General features: G+C 31.7%; 1 protein-coding gene and 2 long non-coding RNA genes across 4 annotated transcripts; 1 reads left to right on the top strand and 2 right to left on the bottom strand.

The window, feature by feature from the left end:
- Positions 1–225: 225 nt before the first annotated feature.
- On the bottom strand, positions 226–1,526 carry LOC105791664 (uncharacterized). Of its 2 annotated transcripts, XR_008198924.1 has the most exons (3): positions 1,393–1,526; positions 1,099–1,198; positions 226–1,036 (listed from the first exon to the last, which is right to left on the bottom strand). It is a non-coding gene; the product is annotated as an uncharacterized LOC105791664 (long non-coding RNA). The 2 variants fall into 2 exon arrangements; XR_008198923.1 differs by having other exon boundaries at positions 226–1,198.
- An 18,039-nt stretch (positions 1,527–19,565) lies between these two features.
- On the bottom strand, positions 19,566–22,293 carry LOC105791665 (vesicle-associated protein 1-2). The gene is made up of 8 exons (XM_012619852.2): positions 22,020–22,293; positions 21,853–21,923; positions 21,595–21,676; positions 21,396–21,511; positions 21,148–21,312; positions 21,006–21,056; positions 20,273–20,350; positions 19,566–19,915 (listed from the first exon to the last, which is right to left on the bottom strand). Exons 1-8 carry the CDS (start codon positions 22,069–22,071, stop codon positions 19,805–19,807), a joined length of 726 nt encoding a protein of 241 aa, XP_012475306.1. The 5' UTR covers positions 22,072–22,293; the 3' UTR covers positions 19,566–19,804.
- A 1,035-nt stretch (positions 22,294–23,328) lies between these two features.
- On the top strand, positions 23,329–25,231 carry LOC105791666 (uncharacterized). Its single transcript, XR_001133053.2, has 3 exons — positions 23,329–23,577; positions 24,920–24,991; positions 25,098–25,231. It is a non-coding gene; the product is annotated as an uncharacterized LOC105791666 (long non-coding RNA).
- Positions 25,232–26,726: the final 1,495 nt, after the last annotated feature.

The raw sequence follows: 26,726 nt of genomic DNA on the forward strand, positions 1-26,726 counted from the left end.
ATAATAACAGGCTGCCCGTAACTATTCTGCATTTCTCTTCTAGAATTTTGCTCATTAGCTCAAGCACCAAATAACATGATGAAAGACTTTATCACCAACCACAAACATCTATGTTGCTATCAATTAAAAATATTTATATTATCTTTTTCCCATATCATATATATAATTAGTGAATAGAAATCATGAATGGTGATAGAGACCTGGTTTATAAAATTAATTTTTCGATATGGTATACTCTCATGTTGGTCCGGAATTAAAATGTGGAGGGCTGATTAATAAAGTAATAAAATCAAATCGTTCCCTTAGCCAGTTAAGTATAAACTATTTACCTTTGTTTAATTCATAGTACTAAAATTAAATCAAGTAATAAATATTTATTAAGCTAAAGGCAAAAAGAGTTGGTGGAAAAACACATTTTCCCTTGTCTGTTTCAAGAAATGCTAGAATCGTCCTTGGAGGGAAATCAAACACCTGCAAATCTTGTATTTTGGCCAAAGCTAGTTTGGCTAAACAATCTGCAACCTAATTATACTCCCTAGTAATGTATCGCAAGAGCCACTTGTCTTTTTGAGACAAAATGCATGCATTGGAAATGCTTCCTTGAATGGCTTTTAACAACTTCCAAGCTATTTGATTGAATTATCACCTCGTCATGATGTTTACGTTGAATAAGCTTGAGACCTTCCAAAATGCCCCAAAGTTTTGCATAAAAAACCGAACACTTTCTTATATATCAGTTATACCTAAAGACCCAATCCCCATTCTCATCGCACACTACTCCCCCAGAAGTTGCATTCCTTGAATCACCATCGGTATTGATAAGAACCCAATTCTCAATTGTCTGTTCTCCAAAAGAAAGTTCGTAGTATCCATTCGGTTCATCACTAAAGGCCGAAAAATATTGTTTGGCTTAGCTATTTCACTCGAGCTCCAAGTTCTTTCTTGAAAAATAAAGAGATTACAGTTCTTCCAACTGCGCCAAGCAAGTAATCCAAAAAGGTACGCGAATTAGCTCCCCATGAATCTTTGTATTGTCCTGCACATTAGAAAGAATTCATTCGTGTAAACTATTAGAGAAAAAATTCGTTAAATGGCTACCTGGAATAACCTGGTTCCTAGTCTTTTAACGCAGCATGGACTAAACAGCTTGTTGTCAATTTTTCTTCATTGCCTCACTCCTCCAATCTTCATTTCAGACCTACAACGAACCCAGAAAAGCTCAAATCAATTTAAACTAGATCTAATAATAATGAAAAATAAAATAGAATAGAATTAATATAAAAAATTATAAAATCTAATAAAAATAAAATTTAGTTTAAAAACTATACTAGAATAGTTATAAACATGTTTTGAAAGAAGAAAGTTTTTGTTATGAAGAAACGCTCGTCTTACACTAGCTTTGCGTTAGTAGCTTCGTCTAGTTTTATTTTCTTTAATGTTTGGGTTGCATCTTGAGCAAAGAGAAAAGAACTTGACATCAGCAGCCCCCTTTAGTGATGAAAGATCAAAAATGGAAGGATGATAAACTTATTGAAAGTTAAATGGAATAGGAAATCTAGAGGCAACTTACTAAATGGGTCACTTACTTATAAAGAAAAGAACTTGACATCAGCAGCGATGAAAGATTATTTTTCGATTGGTAACTTTTCTCTTCAATAATGTTTTTCTTAACATTTAATTTGAAGGTATCAACAAGACTTTTATAAACACTCGTTCTTACAACATATATAAGTTTAACTTGAAAAGTTTAAATTTGATTCGGTATTTATTGAGTTGAATTTTCAAATTTTTAAAACTTTTATATGCATCGATTGAATCTCTGAAAATGATTTTTGAAAAATATTTCCTATAATTTTTTTATGTTTGTTTCATAAAAATAGTATGATCAATGGAAAAATGAGTTACAGGTAAAGGAAAATAAACCTTTTTCTTCTAATTATTCTCCGAAAAAGCTCTTCTATAAGCTATTTTATTTTTATATAAAATTAACTTTCAATTTTAGTATTATTATATTAATAATAAATTTTATTTTATTTTAAAATATTTAAAATTAATAAAATATTATCATTTTCAATATTAAACATACATAGTTAATTATCTATATCTAAACATATAATGAATTATTAATATAATTTATTATTTTAATAAATTATTTAATATTTCAATATTAATATTTTAATAATAAATATTTATTACAATTATAAATATATTAAGAATAAATGTTTTGTAGTATAAAATTAAAATATGTCATAGGTCTATGTACTTTTCACATATTTGGAATTTAGTGTCATATTTTTATTTTCAAGAATTTATTCCTCTACTTTTGATTTGAAAATCAAGTCCAATTGTTAACATTGTTAATTTTTTTGTCAACTTTATTGATGTCACATTTTAAATAAAAATATTTGGTATTCATGTAACTAAAAATGACATTATAATTAACATGAATTTAACAAACTACTTTTAATAATATTAACAACCTAACCTAAATTTTGATATCTAAAAAGTAGGACTAACCCAAAAATAAAAAGTACATGGACTAAATTTCAAATTTACTGAAGAGTACAATAACTTATGACATATTTAAATCTAGTATAAAAATATGAATATTTTAATTATATAAAGATGAGTGTTTAAATAATGCTTAGCTTCATTTATCCTTACAACTCTAATGTATTAATATGTATTCTCATATATGTAATTTAAATTAAGTTTTAATTAAGTATTATTTATTATTAAGTTTATATAAGACATTGATTGTTATAAAATATTTTCTTATTATAAAATAAATTTCAATTTTCTTTTATAAGAAAATTGCATTATAATATTTTATAACAAATATATTCATGTCGTGTTTGTTTTATAAAGAACAACGTAAAATATAAATTTATAGACATAAAATAAACTCAATTAAATAATAAAAGATAAGAAAATTTAAAATGTATGCTTGTTAATTTGTCAAACAATAAAAATATTTTATACAAATTCATCCAAATATCAAGAAATATTAATTTTACGAAAAAGTAAATCATTCACGAAATTATTTTCAATGAAAAATGGGAAACTTTGAAAACATTATTGCCCCAAATTACCTCAAAGTGGTGAGAGACTGCTAAAATATCTAGTAATACTGAAAAGTAATTCAGAAATTGAACTGATGAATTGAATTGATTATTATTTTAATATGTACAATTACAATTATTTATATAACTGTTGTATGAGTTAACTCCTACTAACAATTCATCAACTGCATAACAACTTGAGTATAACAAACTAACAGATTAACAAATGGCTAAGGCCTTCCTTATACTCCTAACATTCTCCCAACTTCTCTACAGGTAAAATCTGAAGATAATTGCGAAAACGCACAAAGGACGAAGCAGATAGGGGTTTGGTGAGGATGTCAACCACCTGATCACAAGCCGGAACTTCACCAACAACAAGTGATCCATTTGCAACTTTTTCGCGAACAAAGAAGAGATCGAGCTCAACATGTTTGAATTTAGAGTGAAGAATAAGATTAGCTGCAACAGCGGCGACACTCGAATTGTCACACCAAATGGCGGATAGGTCAGCAGAACACAAATGTAGTTCTTGTAACAATGAGATTAACCAAGTAACATCATTGGTGGCGGCAGAAAAACTCCGATACTCAGCCTTAGCTGTAGATCGAGACATTACTTGTTGCTTTTTGGATGACCACAAGACTTGTGTATATCTAAAATACACACAATACCCTGTCATTGACCGACGATCGTCAAAATCTAACCCCCAGTTGGCATCGACATATCCCACTACGGACAATCTATTAGAGGGACGAAAAACTAGCCCAAAATCAATAGTGCCATGTAAATAACGTAAAAGTCATTTTAATGCAACCAGATGCACAGTAGTTGGAGTATGCATAAATTGACAAACTCGATTCATGGCGTAGGCAATATCAGGTCAAGTTAAGACTATATATTGTAAAGCACCGGCAAGACTCCTATATTCAGTGGGATCACTTAGACGATCTCCTTTATCCTTTGATAATATTGAAGAATTGATCATAGGTGTGTGAACACTTTTTGCATTAACTAAGCCACTTCTGTCAAGGATTTCTCGAATGTACTTACGCTGACATAAATGGAGACATCTAATGGAGGATTGTGTAACTTCAATTTCGAGAAAGTAATGGAGATCACTCATGTCCTTAAGCGAAAATTCACTATGTAATTGTTGAACAAAACCATCAATGCTATCTGACAGACTTCCAGTAACAATAATACCATCCACATAAACCAAGACAGACAAAGTGGAGGAAGATGTAACACGAACAAATAAAGAGGCATCAGATTTAGATAAGACAAACCCAGTAGAGAGAAGGAAACATTTCAGTTTATCGAACCATGCACGAGGAGCTTGACGTAGACCATATAAAGCTTTAGTCAGACGACACACCAAGTGCTCACTATGGGGACCATATTGAACATATCCTGTAGGCTGCTACTTAAACACCTCATCAGTGAGATTTCCATTTAAAAAGACATTATTAACATCAACTTGACAAAGTTGCCAGCCTTTAGAGACAACAACAGAAAATATGGTTTGAATAGTGGCAGGTTTGACCACAAGGTTGAAAGTCTCTTTGAAATCACATCCGAGAACCTGGGAATAACCTTTTGCTACTAACCTGGCCTTACGACGAGCAACAGTCTTGTTAGGATTTTTCTTAACCTTAAATAGCCACTTACAACCACTAATCTTCCTATCAGGTGGTAAGGGAACGAGTTCCCAAGTAGAATTTTGAAGAAGAGCATCATATTCAGCTTGAGCGGCCTGACGCCATTCCTCACTAGCAAACGCCTCATCAATTTTGTAGGGTTCATAAGTAGAAGCTTCAACAGTGGATGCTTTTGGTTTGAAAATCCCAACTTTGAAACGAGTAACCATGGAACATGTGTTGCTCAGGCGCTGAGGAATAGGCAGAAGATCAGAGAAGACAGAGGATGGCTGAAGAGCGGTGCTCAGAGGTAAAGATCCTGAGTCAACTAGAGAGGGAACTGCAATAGACGGGGTTGAAGACGAAGCCAAAACAAGTGGTGAAACTGATAAGGTTGTGAAGATTCAGTGGATCGACTATCAACAATAGGCACATAAGTAGAGACACATGAACTTGACAATGAGGAGTCAGTGACAGACTTAGGAAACAGGAAATGATTTTCATCAAACACAACGTGGTGAGATAAAATAACCTTTCCATCTGGAATAAGACATTGATACCCCTTATGTTGAGAGCTATACCCCAAAAAGGTGCATGGCTGAGACCAAAAATCTAGCTTATGAGACTGAAAAGGCCACAAATATGGAATGCAGTAGTATCTAAATACTCATAAATGATCATACGTGGGATCTTTGCCATGGAGAACTGAAAAAGGAGACTACCACTTCAGAACAGATGTGGGAAGGCGATTAATAAGATGAACTGTACAACAAAATGTGTAGCCCTAAAAACTCATAGGAAGATTTGCCTGAGCTAACAAGGTAGGTCCCATATCAACAATGTGTTCATGTTTATGTTCTACCACACCATTCTGTTCGAATGTATGCGGACAGGAAAGTCGATGAATGACTCTATATTCTATCAAGATAGATTTGAACGCATGAAACTCTCTGCCCCAATCACTCTGAAACTGTTTAATATCTCACTTAAATTGATTTTTAACCAACCGCTAAAACTGAATAAAGCAATCCACAGCTTGAAACTTACGCTAAATAAGATAGAGCCAAGTATAGTAAGTGCACATGTCAATAAACGACACATAATACCAGTGAGTACCAGAAGCAACAGACGTAGGTCCCCATAAATCAGAGATAACCAAAACAAACAGTTTATTATATTTAGTAGTAGAGTGAGAGAAGGGCAATTTATGAAATTTCCCTTTCTGGTAGGCAATACAAGCATTGGTAAGACTAGAGTTATTTAATACGATCTGATATTTATCTAAAACAGATTTAATCATAGGAGAAGATGGGTGACCAAGTCTTGGTGCCACAAAGTAAAGGTATTACAGTTGTTAAAAGAAGACATAAGCTCAATATCTGAGGTAGGAGAAGCCATTGTAGTGTGAACAGAAGTAATCGGGGAGAATTGGCATAGACTATCACGAATGTGGCCCCGTAGTAAAATTTCTTGAGTCTTGATGTCCTTAATAACACAGTAAGACAGATGAAATTGAAAAAATATGTTATTTTCAATAGCAAACTGGGAAACAGACAGAAGATTATTTCGTATAGTCGGCACACATAAACCATTAGACAAGTGAACTAATTTATTCTTCGTGGGCAAAATAGAATTACCGATACTTGAAATTTTGGTGGGAGTCCCATCACCCATGAGAAGATGAGATATACCTGAGTACGGTGTTGATTCATTCAGAGCAGAAGCCTATCGACAGACGTGATGCATAGCCCCTGAATCTGGATACCAAGATGATATCCCTACAAGCATAGGAATATAGGAATCATTATCAAAATTAGACCCAAAATTAGTTGCATTAACATTGGATCCATTGGAATTCGAGACATCAAACGTGTGAAAGTTGGGAACACGGGGCAACCCAACACACGGCGGCACCGAAGCAGGAAAAATACGAGTACGTGGTTTTATGCTCCATGAAACGTGGGACCCATAATCTGGCCCAGACTCATCACTACCGACAGGTTGAAAACCTAGACCATGACCAATAGTCTCCGTAAATTGAACACAGTTCTAAACCGGCTGGTGTAGGGTGAACATGTTAGACGGTCCAACATTATTGAAATGGCTATTAAGATCAGGGCCTACTGAAGTTGGGATAAACTGATGGCCTGCTAAATTTGGTCCAACCTAATGATAAGGACTAAAAGAAGGACAAAGCCCAACTGATGACCTATATGGTCTAGCGCTATGCCCAGCTGAAGTTCTATGCGGTCTAGCACCAGGCCCAACAGATGGCCCAAGCGCATAATCGACCCTATCCTCATAAGGCACAAAAGGTTGAGGAACCCTAGTTTGCAAAAAAGAGAGAGCCGCAGCAGAGAAAGAACCACTTTATGTAACAGCTCAATTTTGACCCTAATCGGAATAGTGGTTTCGAGACCACAAATCCGAGTCTAAAAAATATTTTAATATTATTTTGTGTGTTTATGATGTGTGAATTTAAATGTGTGAAAGTTTCGTAAATTAATTTTGTTGTTTGGGTGTCGATTTAATAAAAAGGGCTTAATCGCGTAAAATGAAAATTTGATGGTTAAATAAGAAAGTGCCTAATTATTTTTGTCTTTATAATTTGGAGGCCTTATGTTGAAATTTAGCCAATACTATAAGTAGTGGACGTCATATTGTTTTAATATATGGTTTTTATACATTAAAAATAAAAAAAATGATAATATTATAATATATGTTATAATAATAATAGTGATAATAACAAGGCCATTATCATATCATCTTTCTTCACTTTCAAAACTAGAGAAAGAATAAAAGATAAAAGCTTGGCTAGGGTTCGGCCATTGTTGAACTAGATTGAGGTTAGTCTTTTGTTCGGTTTTTGATAATTTTTACGTTTTTGAGATCGTTGCTTTGTGTTCTTTAAAACCCATGTTTAAATTTTGTGAATTGATGATAATTTTGAAATGTGCCATTGATGAATGTTTGAGTTTTATGATGTTAGTTGAGGAAATATGAAATATATGTGTTAGATTAGCATGTTTTGTCTTTGAATTGTTGATGAATTTGAGTAATTAGGGTTAAGTTGTAAAAATAATTTTTTTAGGGGCTAAAATGTGAAATAAATGAAATGTGTGGGTTTGTATGGATACTAGGAATATTCGACCCTTAAGGAGTGTAGTCAAATTTTATGTATTTTGTGTATTTTGTGTTTTGAGCAAAAAGGACTAAATTGTGAAAATGTGAAATATTAGGGGTAAAAATGTAATTTGCCCATTTATGTGTTCTTAGACTAAATTGAATGAAAATATGTTTAAATGAGATTTATTTGAATATGTTTAGATCAAGAAACCAAGAAATCGGATTTAGATCGGGGGAAATCAAAGGTAGTTGAGTAGCCGATCTATTTGTCGACGACATCCGAGGTAAGTTATTAAGCATACATATTTGTGTCATTTTAAATTATCTTAACATCTACGTAATTATGCTGAATTGAATTGATATATATGTAGTGATACGATTTTTGAAATATGACGTATTGAGTTGTTGACCCCCAACACTGAGTGTGCGAGTATAAAAATAAACGATAATGAGATTAACACTAATTGTGCGAGTTTAATTGAAATGCACTAAGTGTGCGAGTATAATGGTAAAGCACTAACTGTGCGAGTGTGATTATTAAGCACTAAGTGTGCATACTTATTAAATATTTTCGAAAGATTATTAATATCGAGTATTTGACTTATCGAGAAATCATGAGTAACAAAGTGAGTAATAATTATTTTGATGGTATTCAAGATTAATTTTGTATGTATCAAACCTAGGTGGTGATTATAATTGAGTCATATTTATTTAAGATGATTCATTATATTTTATGATAATAAAATGTATAAGGTACTTGGCCTTGTACTTAAATTTGAAGAAATGCTTATAGTTGAGTATTTATATTGATTTTTGTTAAATCATAGTATGACGTGAATAATTATATTATGCTATGGGAAGTTAAAGGTAAGATGATTTAGAAGTATGAATTGGTTAAATATTATTCTAGATATCAAGTTAAATTGTAGAGTTATTTGCTTGTAACTTACTAAGCTAAATTAGCTTACAATGTGTTGGATTATTGTTTCGATGTATAGATTTTTGGAGACCGCTACGTGTTCGGGTATCGTCAGCTAAGTTCATCACACTATCGGTGTCTCCTTTTGGTATTTTGCTAAATTATTTTCAAATATATGGCATGTATAGCTTAGTTAAAAATGGTGATTTTGAAATCAATGTGTATGTGTAATTAAAAGCCGTGCGAAAATGGCTTATCTCTTTTTGTTTTGAGTTTGGTATTAACGAATATGCTTTAATGGTCTAATTCCCATGCTTAAATTCGGTTTAATTAAAAATGGCTTGATCATTATGTTTAAACTTAGTTTTATATATTCTAGGTTGAATGTTCAATGTGTTTGGTTGCAATGATTCGACCATGGTATAAGTCTATTTGTATAAATGATAATTAGTATGATTGGTAACTTGATTTTATGTCTTGATTGGTTACATCATGAATAATTCATGAATTAGTTTGTATTAGTAAGTTTAAAACATAGTAAAAATGCTTGTAAGTTTTACTAAACAATTGACTAAAGAGTATGAAAGAACATAATGTATATTTGATCATGATCTAAACTTAATTTGAAGTGGTGTTTATCTTTGTAAATTGGTTAAGGGATGAGTTTCGGTTGTGCTATGATATTGAATTGATGGATATGTATGTCTTGTATTAAGAATTGGTGTGGAAAGAATAGATGATATACATAAATGTTGGTCATGATAGGTTAGTTGAAATTATATATGTATTTTCATATACGCATATGTCATAATGATAATTGTAATGAGTTGGTCGAATAAATACATGTTGGCATGATAATTAGATTTACTTATATGTTAATAAATTTAGGTGAAATGTTAATTATACTATAGATGGAATGATAGTTTGTTTTGATTATTCGTTCTGAAATAAAATATGTTTATTAGGTCTTATGAGTTGCACCAAAGTTGCTTATATACTTGATTAATGAATGGTAAACAATGAGTTTATGATGTATTAGATTGTATGATGACTATATAGGTTCGGCTATGATGAAATATTACTATGCTTGAATTTATATTAAATTATTTAATGGTATAAGATGGTTCGGTTGGTTAATATGCTAAGTATTGAAGTAAAATAATCGATATTCAATTTATGATATATATGTATATATGTTTTGATTTATGTTTCATATATATATATATACTATATAATGTTATATGCTGGGATGCGTTTTAAGTAAATAGATGCCATTAATGTTAAATCATGTGGTTCGAACATCTTTATGCCTTAAGCACTTGTAATATGTTTCATTGCACATCGTTAAATTGATTATGTAACAACCCGGTTTTGACCCTAATTGGAATAGTGGTTTCGGGACCACAAATCCGAATTAGAAAAATATTTTAATATTATTTTTAGTGTCTATTATATGTTAAGTTATAGGTGTGAAAAATTCGTGTGGAAATTTAATCGTTTGAATGTTCAATTTGATAAAAGGGTTTAATTATGTAAAATAAAAATTTAGGGGTTAAATCTAAAAATACCTAATTGTTGTTGTCTTTTCAAAATGGGGGTCTTAAATGTCAATTAGACCATTTGAAATGATAGTGGGTGGCTATGGACAATTATATCCTTATGTTATATGAAATATAAATAGTTTATTAAAGGTTAATAAGGTAAATAAATAAAACAAACTAATATATGTTAATTAAAAACAAAACAAAGAAAAAAATTAAAGGTTATCATCTTCATTAGCCGAAAGTAAACAAAAGAAAAAAGAAAGAAAACCTAGCTACATTCGGTCATATAAAAGCTTGATTGAGGTTAGTTCTTTGTTCGGTTTTAATAATTTTACGTTTTGAGATCGTTGCTTTGTGTTCTTCAAAACCCATGTTTTAATTTTGTGAATTGTTGATGATTTTGAAATGTGCCATTGATGAATGCTTAGACTTTGTGATAGTTGATGATGAAAAATGAAATATATGTGATAGATTGATATGTTTTGTATTGGAATTTTTAGTGAAATTGAGTAAATAGGGCTAAATTGAGAAATTAAATTTTTGGGGGACTAAAATGTGAAATAAATGCAATGTGTGGACTTGTATGAGAACCATGAATATTCGGCCCTTGTGTGGTATGGGCAAATTTTGTGTAAATTGTGTTTTATGCAATAGGGAGTAAATTGCAAAAAGTGTAAATATTAGGGGCAAAATAGTAATTTGCCAAATTATGTGTTTTTGGACTAAATTGAATGTGTTAATAAATAAATTATCTTATTTTGAATATATTTAGATCGAGAACCAAAGAAATCAGAGTTAGATCGGGGAAAAGCCAAATTAGTCGAATAATCGTCCGACTTCGATTTTCCATCGTCCGAGGTAAGTCTATTAGCAACTAAGAGTTATTAAGTTAATATTTATACATGCATACTAATTGTATTTTATTTTTAGCTATAATTTAAAGTATATTGATTGAATAAAATTTGAAGTATGGATGATATTTATATATATATAGCATGTTCAAATATACAAGTATAATCTTGTATAGATTTATGGGTTGAAATGAAGGTAAGAAATGTGTATAAGTATAGTTGATATTCGAATAAGCATATACATAAATATATATATGTAAATCTTTTGTATTGAATTTAGGTAAGAAAGTTATATATGCATATGTTAAATTGAATATAAATATGTAAATACATGAACAAGTCTTGAATTTAGATAAAGGTATGAGTAAGTATATATATATGTATATAATGCTCGAATATATATACATATATATAAAAGTTATTGAATTTAGTTAAAGTATGAATGTTGTATATGTATAAATTCTTGATTTTAATCAAAGGTATGTATAATATATATATATATATATATTAGGTTCGAACATATATATATAGGTATATACATGTATAAACTCTTGGATTTTATTAAAGATATGTAACCCATGATTGTATGTGTAGTTTCAATAGATATGTATATGTGAGTTGTAATTTATATGTATATGCTATATTTGAATGAGCATGTTCACATATATGTATATGTTCTTGTAATGAATTTTAAGTATGAGTGTTATATATATATGCATAAATGAAGTTCAAATATGTATATATATATATGTACATCTATTGTATATTTGATGAGCTATAATTAAAAGTATATGAATTGAAATTAATTAAGTATGAATATTACATATATGCATATGTGTGAGGTTCAAATATATAGTTATGTGTATATATATAAGTTTTTGAAATAAATGTAAAGTATGGACTTTACATATGCATGTGTGTGGCTCGAATAGATACAAATACTTGAGTTGGATTAAAAGTATAAATTATAAATGCTTGTATGATTCGAACATGGATTACCAATTTTCTTGGGATAAAGTTGAGGTTGTGAATTATACATAAATGTTATTGTAACACCCCTAACCCGTCTCCGTCACCGAATTAGGGTTACGAGGCATTACCGAACAAATACAACTTTTTGTTTGTTATTATTATTTTTTTCTTTTTTTTTTTTAACAAATGCAACGAAACCAAATTCAATCATAGGAAATAAGTCATTTTCGCATGACTATTAATTTCATATACAGAATTTATAATGTAACATTCAAAACCTCGTCCAGCCTATACATGCCATAAGTTGAGTTCAAATATTTAAGTACCGAAATAGTAGATAGAGTGATGAACTTTGCTGACGATCCCCGAGCTCGTAACGCGTCTCCAAAATCTATAAAACAAATGAATAAAACCAAACGAAGTAAGCTTTTATAGCTTAGTAAGTCTACAGCGATATCAAATATATATATAAATAAATAAATAACATAACCTTTTAATCTATTTTACTGAAATTTCAACTAACACGACCAACTAACATTCATACATTATTGTACTCAGACCATTTCATTTATAGTCAGATATGTATACCTGTCGGATGAATTCAATTTAATATATATATTATACAAAACAACATTACAATTGAATGTATACAATCGAGCATATATACATATTATACACATATCAAACCGATTGTATATGTACACTCATCTCATGGTAAGCTCTAAATCAATTGAATCTAACACATATATATACATCAATCACATTTTATATTTGTTTGTATATAAATATACTCATTATGAATTTATACCGAATACATAGCTAACACATACATTCAATATATATATATATATATAATGAGTACATGTATATATATATATATATATATATCAAATGCATACATGATTAATTATCAAACACATAAGCTCAACATATATATGTTTAACAACCACATATATCTAATGTACATATGTATTCATCGATTTCATATAATCAAAAATCATAGATATATCCATTGCATATTCTCACACAATTTTAAACAGATTCACCGACATTTAGCCTGCTAGGCTCAAAGCCTGATTTAGTACACCGGCACTTAGCCTGCTAGACATATAGTCTGAAATGTATCACCGGCATTAAGCCTGCTAGACGTAAAGTCTGAATTACTTCACCGCATTAAGCACGCTAGGTACGAACACGAATATCACAAATACGAGAATAATTTCTAATATAACTCTTACTGGCGTTACACATGTTTTAAACATATATACATAATTCATATAGCTATAACCACACTTTCAAGAAATTGGCAAACCATAGCCCGGTTACAATCTGTACTTACAATCCATACTTTTAGTTCAATACATATAATCGTACATACGTTTATACTCATTCAAACCACACTCATTCAATAATACATAGTTCATGCATTAAATTCATTTCAAGAATTTATACATACACATACAACTATTTCAACCTCATACATTTTCGTATATCATTATTCATGACTCTTAATTTTTTTAACTCAAAACCTATACTTATATATATATATATATTCATACATAATCGAACCTCATACTCATATATATAACTTCATATCTAATTTCAATATAATAACTTATACATGTACATATATATACATATTCGAACCTAACCTATACGTATATAATTTCATACTTAAATTTAATATGAAAATGTATATACATGCTTATTCAATTTATCATATACTTTTAAAACATACATATCATATATCAAATCCAAAAGTTTACCATGTATATACATATAAATTCATTCGAACCTTTTGTATATATATTTATGGTATCTATACCTTTGATTTAATCAATAATTCATACATGTATATACATACGTGAATATTGTATATACATATGAAACCCTCATACTTCAACCATGTTCAAAAACATATATATATATATTTATATACTTATATACCTTTCATACCTTAACCATTTGCAAATATTTATATAAGTATAAACTTATTTGTTCAAGCATTAGAAATACTTGTATATAAATCATTTATACAATATTAAATAAATATACTTTAAATTATCGTTCAGCAAAAATAAAATACATATACATACATATATACTAATTTAATAACATTTAATAGCTAATAGACTTACCTCGGATATCAGCAAACACGATCGACTATTCGATTACTTTCGACTTTCCCCGATCCAAATTCGTTTTCTTCGTTCCTTGATCTAAACATAATCAAATTTAACCTTTTTATTCATCAAAACATTCAATTTAGTCCAACAATACATAAATGGGAAAATTACCATTTTACCCCTAACATTTTGCACTTTTGCAATTTAGTCCTTTTTGCACAAAACACAAAATACACAAAATTTGCCCATACCACACAAGGGCCGAATATTCATGGTTCTCATATAAGTCCACACATTGCATTTTTTTCACATTTTAGTCCCTCAAAAATTTATTTTCACAATTTAGCCTTAAATACTCAAATTCATCAAAAATACCAATACAAAACATGTTAATCTAAGACATATCTTCCATTATTCATCATCAAACATCACAAAACACAAATATTCATCAATGGCATAACTCAAAATATTCATCAATTCACAAAATTAAGACATGGGTTTTGAAGAACACGAAGCAACAATCTCAAAAACGTAAAAATTATTAAAAATCGAAACAAAAACTAACCTTAATCAAGATGAACAAGTGCCGAAACCTAGCCAAGCTTTCTTCTCTTTTTTCTTTCTTTAGTTTCGGTGTAAAAAGATGATGACAATGGCTTATTTTATGTTTTATTTCATTATACTATACATTATTTATTAATTCACTAATTTAACCTTTAAAAATAAATAAACAAAACATATATAATAAGGTTATTTTAGTACTTAGCCACCCACTATCTATGTTTTAGTCTAATTGCATCATTAATCCCCCATTTTAAAAAGACAACAACAATTAGGTACTTTTAGATTTAACCCCTAAATTTTTATTTTAAGCGATTTAATCCTTTTATTTAATCGGACACTCAAATGACAAAATTAAAACACGAAAATTTCACACAATTAAATTCACACATAATAAACACACAAAATAATATTTAAAATATTTTATTTTTTTTCTAGTTCAGATTTGTGGTCCCGAAACCACTATTCCGATTAGGGTCAAAACCGGGTTGTTACAGTTATGAACGTGTGTTGCTATTAAGAAATATACGAGAAATCATCTTTGTATCTGTGAAATTAAAATTTTCAGGCTAAGCGCCTAGCAGGCTTAATGCCAGTGAATTAATTCGGACTTTAAGTCTAGCAGGCTAAGTGCCGGTGATCTGAACCAGGTTATAAACCTAGCAGGCTATGTGCCGGTGATATGAACCAGGTTATAAACCTAGCAGGCTATGTGCCGGTGATCTGAATCAGGCTATATTCCTAGCAGGCTAAGTGCGGGTGAATACGTTAATTTAAGTGATTACAGGCATTTGATATATATATATATATATATATATAAATGATTTTGGATTATATATAATGAATAAGTATATGAATATTTATTTATACGTATTCGATGAGCTTATAAATGTTTCGATCTATGAGTTTAGTGAATAGGCACATATATTGGTTGATATGAAAATTGTTGAATATACAGGTATGCAATCGGCACATGTGGATTAGAAGTATAAATGTGCATTTGATTCATGTAGTTGATAAGTAAAAATATAAGCTTTTGACATATGTATTTGAAAGATCATAGACATGCATTCAATGAAATGCAAATGATAAGTATATTTGGAAATTTCATATGCAATTAATGATTATGTATGTAACTTGATTTTAAGCATATAATGATTATACATGTGTTAGTTTATATGTATTTTAAATATGCTATAAACTTAAAAAAGCTTACTTTGATTGTTTTTGTCCATTTGTTTTATAGATTTTGGAGACGCGTTACGAGCTCGGGGATCATCAGCATAGTCTATCACACTATTGACTTCTTTTGGTATTTTGTTAAAAATTTGAACTCGATCTTATGGCATGTATAGGTTTGAGTATGATTTTGGTTAGATTTGGATTGTAAAATATAAATAGCCATGCGAAAATGGTTTAATTTCCATGTTTGTGATCAGTTTGCTTTTAAAAATGGTTGTGTTTGTTTGGTAATGCCTCGTAACCCTAATTCGGCGACGGATACGGGTTAGGGGTGTTACAGATTATGTGATCCATATACATATATATACGACTTTGCTTAGTGCTTGAATTTAAATAAATGTCTGTTTGATCTGTGCTATGTTTGATAATGCCTCATAACCCTAATTCGGCAACGGATACGGGTTAGGGGTGTTACACTCTACCATCCACTGGAAAAGTTCGACTGAGGCGCCATTGACGGAAGACCAGCACGGAGAATTGTCATCGGAGCAGACATAGCAGCATACGACACACTTGAACCATGGTCAACAAAACCAGATGAAGATGAAGCTTTTGCCCCCAACGCTGGACCACCATAATCACGGTTAAAACGGTAGTAACACCGTTGATCCAAGTGTCTAAATTGGCCACATATTTGGCACTGAACTCGGGATCTAAAGCCTCTCCCACGACTAGCAGGCGGACGATCGTCGCGCGAGAAATCGACCACCATTGGTGACGAGGTGGCCTCCACCGAGTGTGCATGTAACGGTGCCTCCTGAATTGCATGGATCTGCCTACTCTCAAACTCCAATAAGACATCAACTAGACGTTGTAATGGTAGAGGTTCAGATGAAAAGGACGCAAGAGTGAGCACTGCGTCAAACTCCGATGGCAGTCCGACAAGCACAATATCGACCTTTTTCGTTTCAGAAATCCGAGATCCGTCTGCATCTATCAGGCGCATGTGTTCTGGATCTTCACAATGTACTCCTTGATCGACATCGCACCTTTCTTGATCGAGAGAAGATCATGATGGATTCGAGAGAGCTTCGCACCAGAAACGGTGGCAAAAAGGCGAGTAGCGGTGGTCCAGACGTCATTCGCCATCTTCGCATCTGTGAAACTAGACAAAATAGATGAGCCAATAGTAGAAAGAAGCCAAGAGGTAAGTAACTTATCCTATTGAACGTAAGACGAGGCTTCTGAATTTGCCATCAAAGAACCATCCGGTGACTACATGAACCTCGGCGGAGCAGGTAACGTGCCGTCTAGAAACCCAGTCAAATTATAACCGTCTGTAATTAAACGAATGTGCTGTCGCCACTGCACGAAATTGTTATCATTGAGCTTCACAGTGTCGTGGCGAGGAAAAGACTTAATCAACTGAGTGTTGGTGAACTTCGAGCAGCATGGAGGAGTAGTGGTTGAATCGGTGGAAACGGTGGTAGCCATGAGAGCACAATATGGCAGTTCTCCAAAGATTAGGCGACTGATACCATGCTAAAATATCTAGTAATACTGAAAAGTAATTCAAAAATTGAACTGAGGAATTGAATTGATTATTATTTGAATAGGTACAATTACAAGTATTTATATAAGTGTTGTATGAGTTAACTGCTGCTAACAATTCATCAACTGCATAACAACTTGAGTATAACAGACTAACAAATGGCTAAGGCCTTCCTTATACTCCTAACAGAGACTGACGCTACACCATTGATCATCATCATAATCTCATCTGACACCATGGCAAAAAGATTTCATCTCCTCATTCGATTCGTTAACCGTAACTGTACGGTTATACCTATAATAATTTCATAAATTTGTTCTATAATATTTTTCATTGATGTAAGGTGAAAAGGAGTTATTGAATGCACTCTCTAAAAGCATCTTCTTAAGCTAATTTAGTATTATTGTTAAAGTTAAAAGATGTTTGAAAATTGAAATAAAAGTAAAAAAATCGACTTTTTAATTGAATTAGAAAGTATTTAGAAGGAAGAAGAAAAAAAACCCTTTTATTGAACATAGTGTTTATTTTTTTGCTAAGAAAGTGTAATGAAGAACAACTTTTTCATTAAGAAATCGAAGTAAGCAGTTTTGTGTTGAAGAAGGAAGCTCCTAGGAGTACAGATCTGGGGATTCAGTTGTTATTGTTTGAAGAAGAAAGATAGTGAGAGAATTGCCAGCTTTTGTCTTCTTCCAAGTTCAAAAACAAGACTGGGTCTGGGTGGGTCACTAACTAGACCCTAATTCTGTAATTCAATAACCATTGCAGTTTCTGGTTCATCTGATCCCCTTCTTTTCGGAAAACAAATGGGTCCCGTATTAAAAGAATTAAGGATTGATATTTTATTTATGAGATAAATTTCACTCAACTTTAGTAGATGCTTGCCCTTGCCCACCATATCTTCTCTCTTTGGTCCTCACTTTTTGGTTTTGCCTTCTTTGTTATTCTGCTTAGAAACAACGCCTTCATTGCATGAGTTTCTGCCTTTTTTTATACCAAAACTAAAAAGTAGGCACTCATGCTTGAAGTCCCTCCTTTAACTAACACCTTAGAGGTAAGGTGTGGGCTTCAATTTCATCATATATGCATCTCATAACCTCTAAATTTAAAATAAAAAATATCATATAATCACACCTTAAAAGAAATTTAAGTTTCAATAACCATATTAAAAAAAAAGTTATTAAATTCTGAGACTAATATGAGTAAAAAGTTCAAAGACCAAATTGGAAAAATACTACCAAGTTCATGGACTAACTATTGTTTTATCCTCGTCTTAATATCATTACCTTGTTTACACATTAATTTCTAGGTTAAAATATGTCTAGGTGTTTATAGTCTTCACAAATTTGAAATTTACTCTTTGTACTTTTATGTCTAAGGATTTAGTCGCTCTTCTTTTAGATTTTAAAATTCAACTCCAATTGTTAATCTTTGTTAAATTTTTGTTAAATTTATTGGTGTGACATTTTCAAATAAAAAATACTCACTTGGTGACAATGTAACTAAAAAATGACATAATGAACTTGAATTTTGGAATCGATAAGTAGATGAATTAAATTCCTAAAAATAAAAAGTACAAAAACTAAATTTTAAATTTGTAAAGAGTATAGAGACCTATGGCGATTTTAACCCAATTTCTATTAGTTTTAGGTAAAATACCTCTATTACCTTTAAAAGCGATTGGAACAATTTAATCACAGTTAAATTAAAAATAAGTAATCAAGACAATTAATTACACTGTTAATATTTTTCGTCAATTGTACATAACTTTAATTGGTATAGTAATAAATTTAGCCCTCGATGTTTATATATTTTGTATAAATATTGTAGGGTAAATGATTATTATATCAATAAAAATATGTATAATTAATAAAAAAAACCATTTAGGAATTAAATTGCTCGACAAATTGAGAACCAGACAGATCTTTTACCAATTTTTTACGTATAAAAGACAAATTGAGGCCGACTCAGCCTGAATCGGTCCACTACAATTGAAGGGTAAAATGGCAGTTGCAGAATTGTTCTTAAACAAGTTATTGGCCACAATTGTGAATTCCAGTTAATTCCTTTCCAGTTAATTCCAGTTAATACAATGAACAACAGTTGCTTCTACCTGTCATATTGGACATGGTTTTCTAGCATACAAACAGACCAGTAGTGAAGTGATACATTCAATAAGAGCTACAACTTAATCAATGGGTCAAATATTTGTTTCTTCAAAGTCTCCTACATTTCATTTTTCCGGCGGAAAAGAAAATGGTAATTTCCACCTTCATGTTCTTTTCAAGAGGTATCCCAAAATGACGCCAATTAAGCCAACAAGTATTACATACATGAGTGGAATACCAGTGTGACCTTTTCTGGCTTTGCGTCTTAAGAGTTCCTGCAAATTAAAATTTCAAATTGAGGCTGCAATTAAGCTACTAACATAAACACTGTCGGTCTTGTATCGATAGAATTGTCGGCAGCAGTTTCTCTCTACTGTTGTTCTAATTTTTTAAATCCCATTTTCGGGACTGATTTTCATGCTCCATTTCAACGTGAAGACAGTTTTAAGTTATTGATAGCTGGACAGTGACCATGGATGATTGATGATGCACTATTATATCTGACATATTAGCAATTGGTCCTCAATGCCTTAACCTTGCGGGTACCAGTTATTTTGTTCAGGACAACAGATATTTAATAAATATTCCAAAGTGCCCAGCAAGAAACTCTTAGGAAATTAGGAGTAAGTTACCAGTTCTTGCTGAAGGCTTTTATTTTGCTGAATGGCAGCGTTTTTTTCCTCGGCTAGCTTGGAAATGCGAGACCTTGCCTGTAATTAAGACTACTTTTCAGAATAAAAATGCCATAACAAAGCATCAGTCTACTTAAAATGAATAGCTTCAGTGACAAAGGAACATTGCCAGAATTAGCTACCGAGGTGATAGAGCCGCATCAAGTGCATTTGAGAAGTTAACACCAAAGGTTCAATTTTTTGAAAGGCAAACCCAGTAATCTTACTCAAAATGAACAAAATTCTTCTACAAGTTTTTACTAAACTTATTGGCAAACACGGGTATGTACAAGCTAGCGTACCCCCAACATCAGAGTCCATTACCCCAACACAGGGGTATGCTGAGAAACATTCTTTAACTCTATGACAAGTGATGTTAAATGAACCATGTTTGATGACAAGTGATTTAGGGGGAAAATAGAAGGAAAAAACGAGTCAAGAAAATTTCCACCTCAAGATGCATCGTGCAAGTATGATTACCAGTATCATCAAGTGTATTCTTCAACTTTATAATTTGAAAATTAATATACCATTTCCTAGATTATGCTAATTACGAAACGAAACCGCAATCATATGAATTCACTTTACTTCACTGGTTTATATAGAAATTGTTAAATATTCCTTTCAACAGCCGATAAGATTCCAATGGCAAAGCTAACAGTACCAACAAGAGTGAAAGAGAAAGAGAAGTTACATCCGATGAGTTGTGTTGAGGTTGATGCTGCTTGACATGAGCCCTTGGCACCTGCAGGCACAATAATATATAACCACAACAAAACTCATTAACATTGGTTAAGGAGCAGACTGAAAAACACTAAAACCCGATGAATACTCACAGATGTAAATTCTGAAGCGTTCAAGCTACCGTTGTCTGAGACTGAAGCCGTAGATGAAGAGCCTTCCTCGGATCCTTCTTGAACAGGGGAAGGAGGCTGAGGAGGTGCAAGATAAACAACCCTCAACTTGCACTCCTCAACACGGTTCCCAGATTCCTTATTAAACTAACACATTCGAAAGCCAACAATTAGAAAACACAAAACCCAATTCTCAAATCTGATACAAAAGAGTATATCATAGCAAATACCATCTCAGGAGTTATATCCTTTGCTGCGGTTCCGGGACTAGCAACCACACTCTGAAGTAAAAATTTATCCTTGCATTGCATATCGGGAGGTGCTTCCTTTTGTGCTTGCATTGTAACTGCTTCCGTAAATTAAACATTACACATAATTAACTAAAATAATGATAGTTAAACTCAAATTCTGTGGCAGAGAGAGAGAGACCAATAACGTTGCCCGTAGAGGCAGGCAGAACAACTCCAGTGTTGGGCCTTACACAGTACTTCTCTGGATTTGTCGTTTTGACCTGCGAAAGCCACAACACATACACACAAAAAGATTACGTAGAAGATCAAGAATCTAAGTATTACATAGAAGATCAAGAATCTAAGTATTCTTAGGTTACAACAAAATCCCAGATAAGGAAGAAGGTTTTTTTATTTGTTTATAATATACTTTGTGTCTTTATTTTACCATAATTACCTTAAAAGCTACATAACTGTGGGTCTTGTTGGACAAGTTTAGAGAACAGGAGATCTGCTTTCTCAGTTCAACTAATTCAGGATAAGCAACAAATGTTAGAATTGGAAACAGTTGACAACGCAGAAATGGAAATGTTTGGAAAGGGAAAGTCATTGGAAGATGTTTACAGGGAAATTGGAGCTCTTGAGGGTCGATGCTGAGAAGTTCGCCGGTGCTCATCGTGAGTGGATCGCGGAGACGTTAGTTGGAGATATTAAATATAGGCCGCTTCCGGCGGCCCTTGAGAGTGGCGGTGGGCTTTCTAGTCCTCCGGCGACGGAGGAAAGAGACGAATGGGAACTAGTGTTTGAGAGAGACCTTAAAGGCAAGAACGTGGGAGGACAGCGATGTTTGGCAGTCTTAAAACTTTCGACTTTGACTCCCGGTTCCATATTTTACAATATCATGCGGTTCCATTTAGGGTGATAATTGTCTTTTCGTTATATTGATTATAATGTGGACTCGAAAGAAGGAAAGATACAAAGTAAATAAAGTAGACCCAAAAAGGGTTAAGCCTAGTCTCTTATTTTAACTTCTCCATCAGCTAAAAAGTACTTTTTAAATGGTGAAAATTGTGAGCAAACGATGGGAGCTCTTCTTTACTTTTAAGAGAAAAAGGATTTTTTTATTACAAAAGTCCGTTTGAAAAGCAGAGGAGAACGGGGTCTTAGTATGAATGGTTTTGGCTGGACTATCAATAAGTTATACTCTTTGGGAATACATTGAATTTCCTACTGGTACCCTATAGGTGTGCCATGTCAGCAGTGTTAGGATTTTTAAATTTAGGTTTATTTAGGGTCATTTGATAAAAAGAATTATGATCCTCGAATTGAAAAAATTTCAGAATTTCGTGATAACCTTTCAATTTGAAACTTTTTTTTTATTTCATCTCGTCTTTTCCAGATTAAATGGCAGAGTCTTCATGTAAAATGAATGTCATTAGAAGTGTTTTTCTTATTTGTATAGTCATGTCCGATTTTCAGAATTTTCTTATAAAATGAAAATGACATGGAGAGGACTTTTAGAGTTAAATTTCAAGGAAAAAAATTGCATGTTAAAAATATGAAATTGTTTTATTCATTTGCTCGAACAAAGTTCGTAGTTGTTGTAGAAAAAGTTGAAAAATTAACCCAACAAATTAAATTAGTTTAAGCAAATAATTACTTCTTGTTCTAAACTTATTTAAATTTGATTAAGAAATATGATTTAGTAATTTATGTTGTAACAATATATACTAAATTATACACTGACACCATGTTTGGTTGGGTGTATTGGCATAGCCATTACACCCCTAATCGCGAGCCCCACTCAATACATTGTTTGGTTGAGTGTATTAGCCTAATACGGGTCTATTACATTACTGATCTAATCCCCAAAATCCATCGATTTCTAATCCCTTCCTTGTGCTCAGTTTAGGTCCTGATTGAGTTTTGTTTTACCCTCTCGATTCACGCTTCTGTCTTACCCAAAATACACCGTCTTCTGTTTTTTCCTTCTACCTTTCTTCTCCACTCTCCTCACCTTTCTGTCTTACCTTTCTGTCTCCACCGATTCACGCTTCTACCTTTCTGTTTTACCTCTCTTTGGCGTCACAACTGGACTTCGAACACCGATCAAAAAGCAGCCTCCATCTCACGTTTTCCGTTCCTCTCCATCGGTGAAACTGTGTTCTGTCCATTGGAACCGGTAAGGAAGATACAACCTTATTATTATTTTATTTTTGCAGATTTGCTCTCTCTGTCTCTCTAATAATTTGCTTCTTGACCTTCATATTATCATGAATGCATACGTTAGACTGCTAATGTTCACATACAAGTTATTATCATGTATGAATCAGTTGTCCAAAAAATGAACTTGCGTCTGAGTGGTATGATTATGCTAAATTGCTAATTTCCATTTGCTTAATCTTACATAGTAGGGGTTTCTGTTTGAAATTAAATTGAGAAACTGGATTTGGGTATTTCGATTTTTATCACATCATGTTAAATTTGAAGTTTTCTTTTTCTATTTTGTTGTTGATTCCTGTAATTTGCTAAATTGTCGATTTGATTGTTTGGCTGTACTGTGGTTTAGCAGAAGATTCGTATGTGTAATACTTTTCCACCTAAAGTAAAAATCAAGAAACTGACACTTTTTATTCTTCAATTGCAAACTGAAAAGAAAAATACTTTAATTTTGACATTGCATTTTGATGAGTCCATAAAAGGTTTAGATGTAGAAACTAATCGTCGGATGCAATGTGGACTGAAGCTACATTCTTCGGTGTAAAAGGGATCCTTTGGATATTACCATTGCTTAAAAAGTAGAGTCTAGTAGTTAAGTTTTGGCTTTTTAAGCCCTTAAAAGTTCAGACGAAAGAAGACGAATTTATGTTGTTCAAGGATATTGCCATTGGATATTACCATTGCTTAAAAGCTTCGGTAGGTTTGCAAAGGGTGCTGAGGTTGTTTGCAGCATTGTATGTCCTAATTTATGTTGTTCAAGGATGACTTATGTTGTTTCTAAAGTTGTCTCATTGGCCAAACACGCTTAAGTCCATTTATATTGTGTAAATTGCTCTCTGTTTGTTCTATGAAATTAGTGTTTTGCTACTTGCAGAGATTGATTATCTATTTAATTTTACATTCTTTTATTGTTTTTTTCTACTTCTTTTTGTTAGAATTTTTTTGGAGGGGTATTTTTCGTGTTTGTTTTATGGTCTAAGGACCATATGACTGCCCCTCTTAATAATTTCATCTTTAAATTTTAAATTTGTATTTTTTCTGTTGGAGTTCTATCTGCTGTTTGGGTTTCATATCCTACCATACTTGTGGGTTGATCACTACAACAAAGGGATTATAATGTATAATCGATTCTTTTTTCTTTCCTGTTGTCATAAGTAGTCTAGATGAGGTGGAGTCTCAGGAATAATGCTATAAATATTGTTGTTCATTCTATGAATGATTTTTCAATGACCTTAACTGATTTAAATTAATTGTGTTTTCTTATAGTTGCAACTCTTAATTTGCTTGTGATGATTCTTGATTAGCTCTTGGTAGCCCTCAAAGTGCGTTACCCTCAACGGATAACAATTCTCAGGGGAAATCATGAGAGCCGTCAGGTATGCTATGTTATTTGTGCGTCATTTATGTTTTCCATTTTTCATTGCCAGTTATATCGTCTTTATTGTTTCATGTCTTGTTAATGATTTCATGTTTTAAACGCAGATTACTCAAGTGTATGGCTTTTATGATGAATGCTTAAGGAAGTGAGTATCTTAGAATCTTGCTATATAAATTTATTTGTGTGCAGAAATACTTTCTTTCTTAGGGTTGAGATTGATGCTACCTTTCTTTATTTTGATTGTAAATAATGCCTCGTATCTGTCCTTTTTCGTTCATTTCATTTATTTATGTGGTTTGCAAAGGTATTCAAGCTTAAGTATTAATTTTGTATTGTGATTTGGTCATAGTTTGTTGTCAATGTCTAGCTTTGATGCAACATGCTAATGTGGAAAATAAATAAAACAAAGAGCACATATGATAGGGCACTATGTGAAGATTGTTTTAAAAAGTATGATCTAGATGTAAGATATGTTTTTTTAATAGCTGCCATATCTTCCTTTACTAACTCAACTTTGTTGTTTAAATCAGTTTATTGCCCAATTGTTCAATTAAGAAATATAATCTGCTATGTTAGTGCTGAGGCAATGGGATGTCGTCCATATACTTTGGGTGGAATTACAATAAAAATTTTATTTCTGCTGTAGTAGTTTGTATTGATGATCTTTTTCCAATTTCATGTTGTCCCTGAATTGTTCTCAAGTCATAGTACCGTTGTCAATATATGCATTATTCTGACCACTATTGTTGTCCCTGAATTGTTCTCAAGTCATAGTACCATTACTTGTGTAATAGTTACATAAGTCATATATTATTATTCTGACCACTGTTGTTCCAGTAAATTGATGTTCTATGTGGAATTTTGTAGGTATTGGACTGTTAGCTACCGATTTGCTCCAGACATAAATCGTTGGCAAGCTGAAGCTGTAGTTGCAATTCAAGAGGTTTGGTAACTTATCAAACCTTCTAAACTAAAGAAAAATTGTAAGACATATATATGTTCTGTTTTTTTTTGGGTTTACTCCATAGTAATGTTTGGAGAGTTATATTTTGCAAGTGGTGATGTAGTAATTTGATTTTTATTGGTATATTTAATTTGAATTTGGGATCGAATTTCTTAAGTTGATGTGGTTCGAAAATTTTAATCGAATTTTTTAAAATTGGAACATTAGATATAATCAAGTAAAGAACTTGATTAAAAACAAATATTCAATATATTAAAATTGGATCAAGAGATATAATACAATGAATAAATTGTAAGGTGATTAAAATTGAATGAATAAATTAGAAAAATTTTATTAAAATAAAATAATTAAATGTGTATATTCATATACACCACATTAATTAAAAATATTTTAAATAATTAAAATAAAAAAATATTATTTTAATAATATTACATATATATCGACTTTTGAACCAGTGGCAACTACTTCAGTACAAAATAAAAAAGGTAATTAATAAGTAGGCTCATTCATAATTTTTCATAATTTTTTCCCCACAGAATGAATGATGTTATTTGCAAACAAAAGCAGTCCTCAGAAATCTTCTCCCAAATTTATTGTGCCATTGATATAAATATAAACCGGTTAATGTGGTATATTAATATATAAAAGGAAATGAGTATATAAATTCATATAAGAATATTGATTATTAAGAATTTTATTAAATTATATATTTTAATTATAATATATTTAATAATAATTATGTTAAAATATGATTAAATTATTTGTTATT

Source organism: Gossypium raimondii, chromosome 8 (genome assembly GCF_025698545.1).
Source record: "Gossypium raimondii isolate GPD5lz chromosome 8, ASM2569854v1, whole genome shotgun sequence".
NCBI classification, from domain to species: Eukaryota; Viridiplantae; Streptophyta; class Magnoliopsida; order Malvales; family Malvaceae; genus Gossypium; species Gossypium raimondii.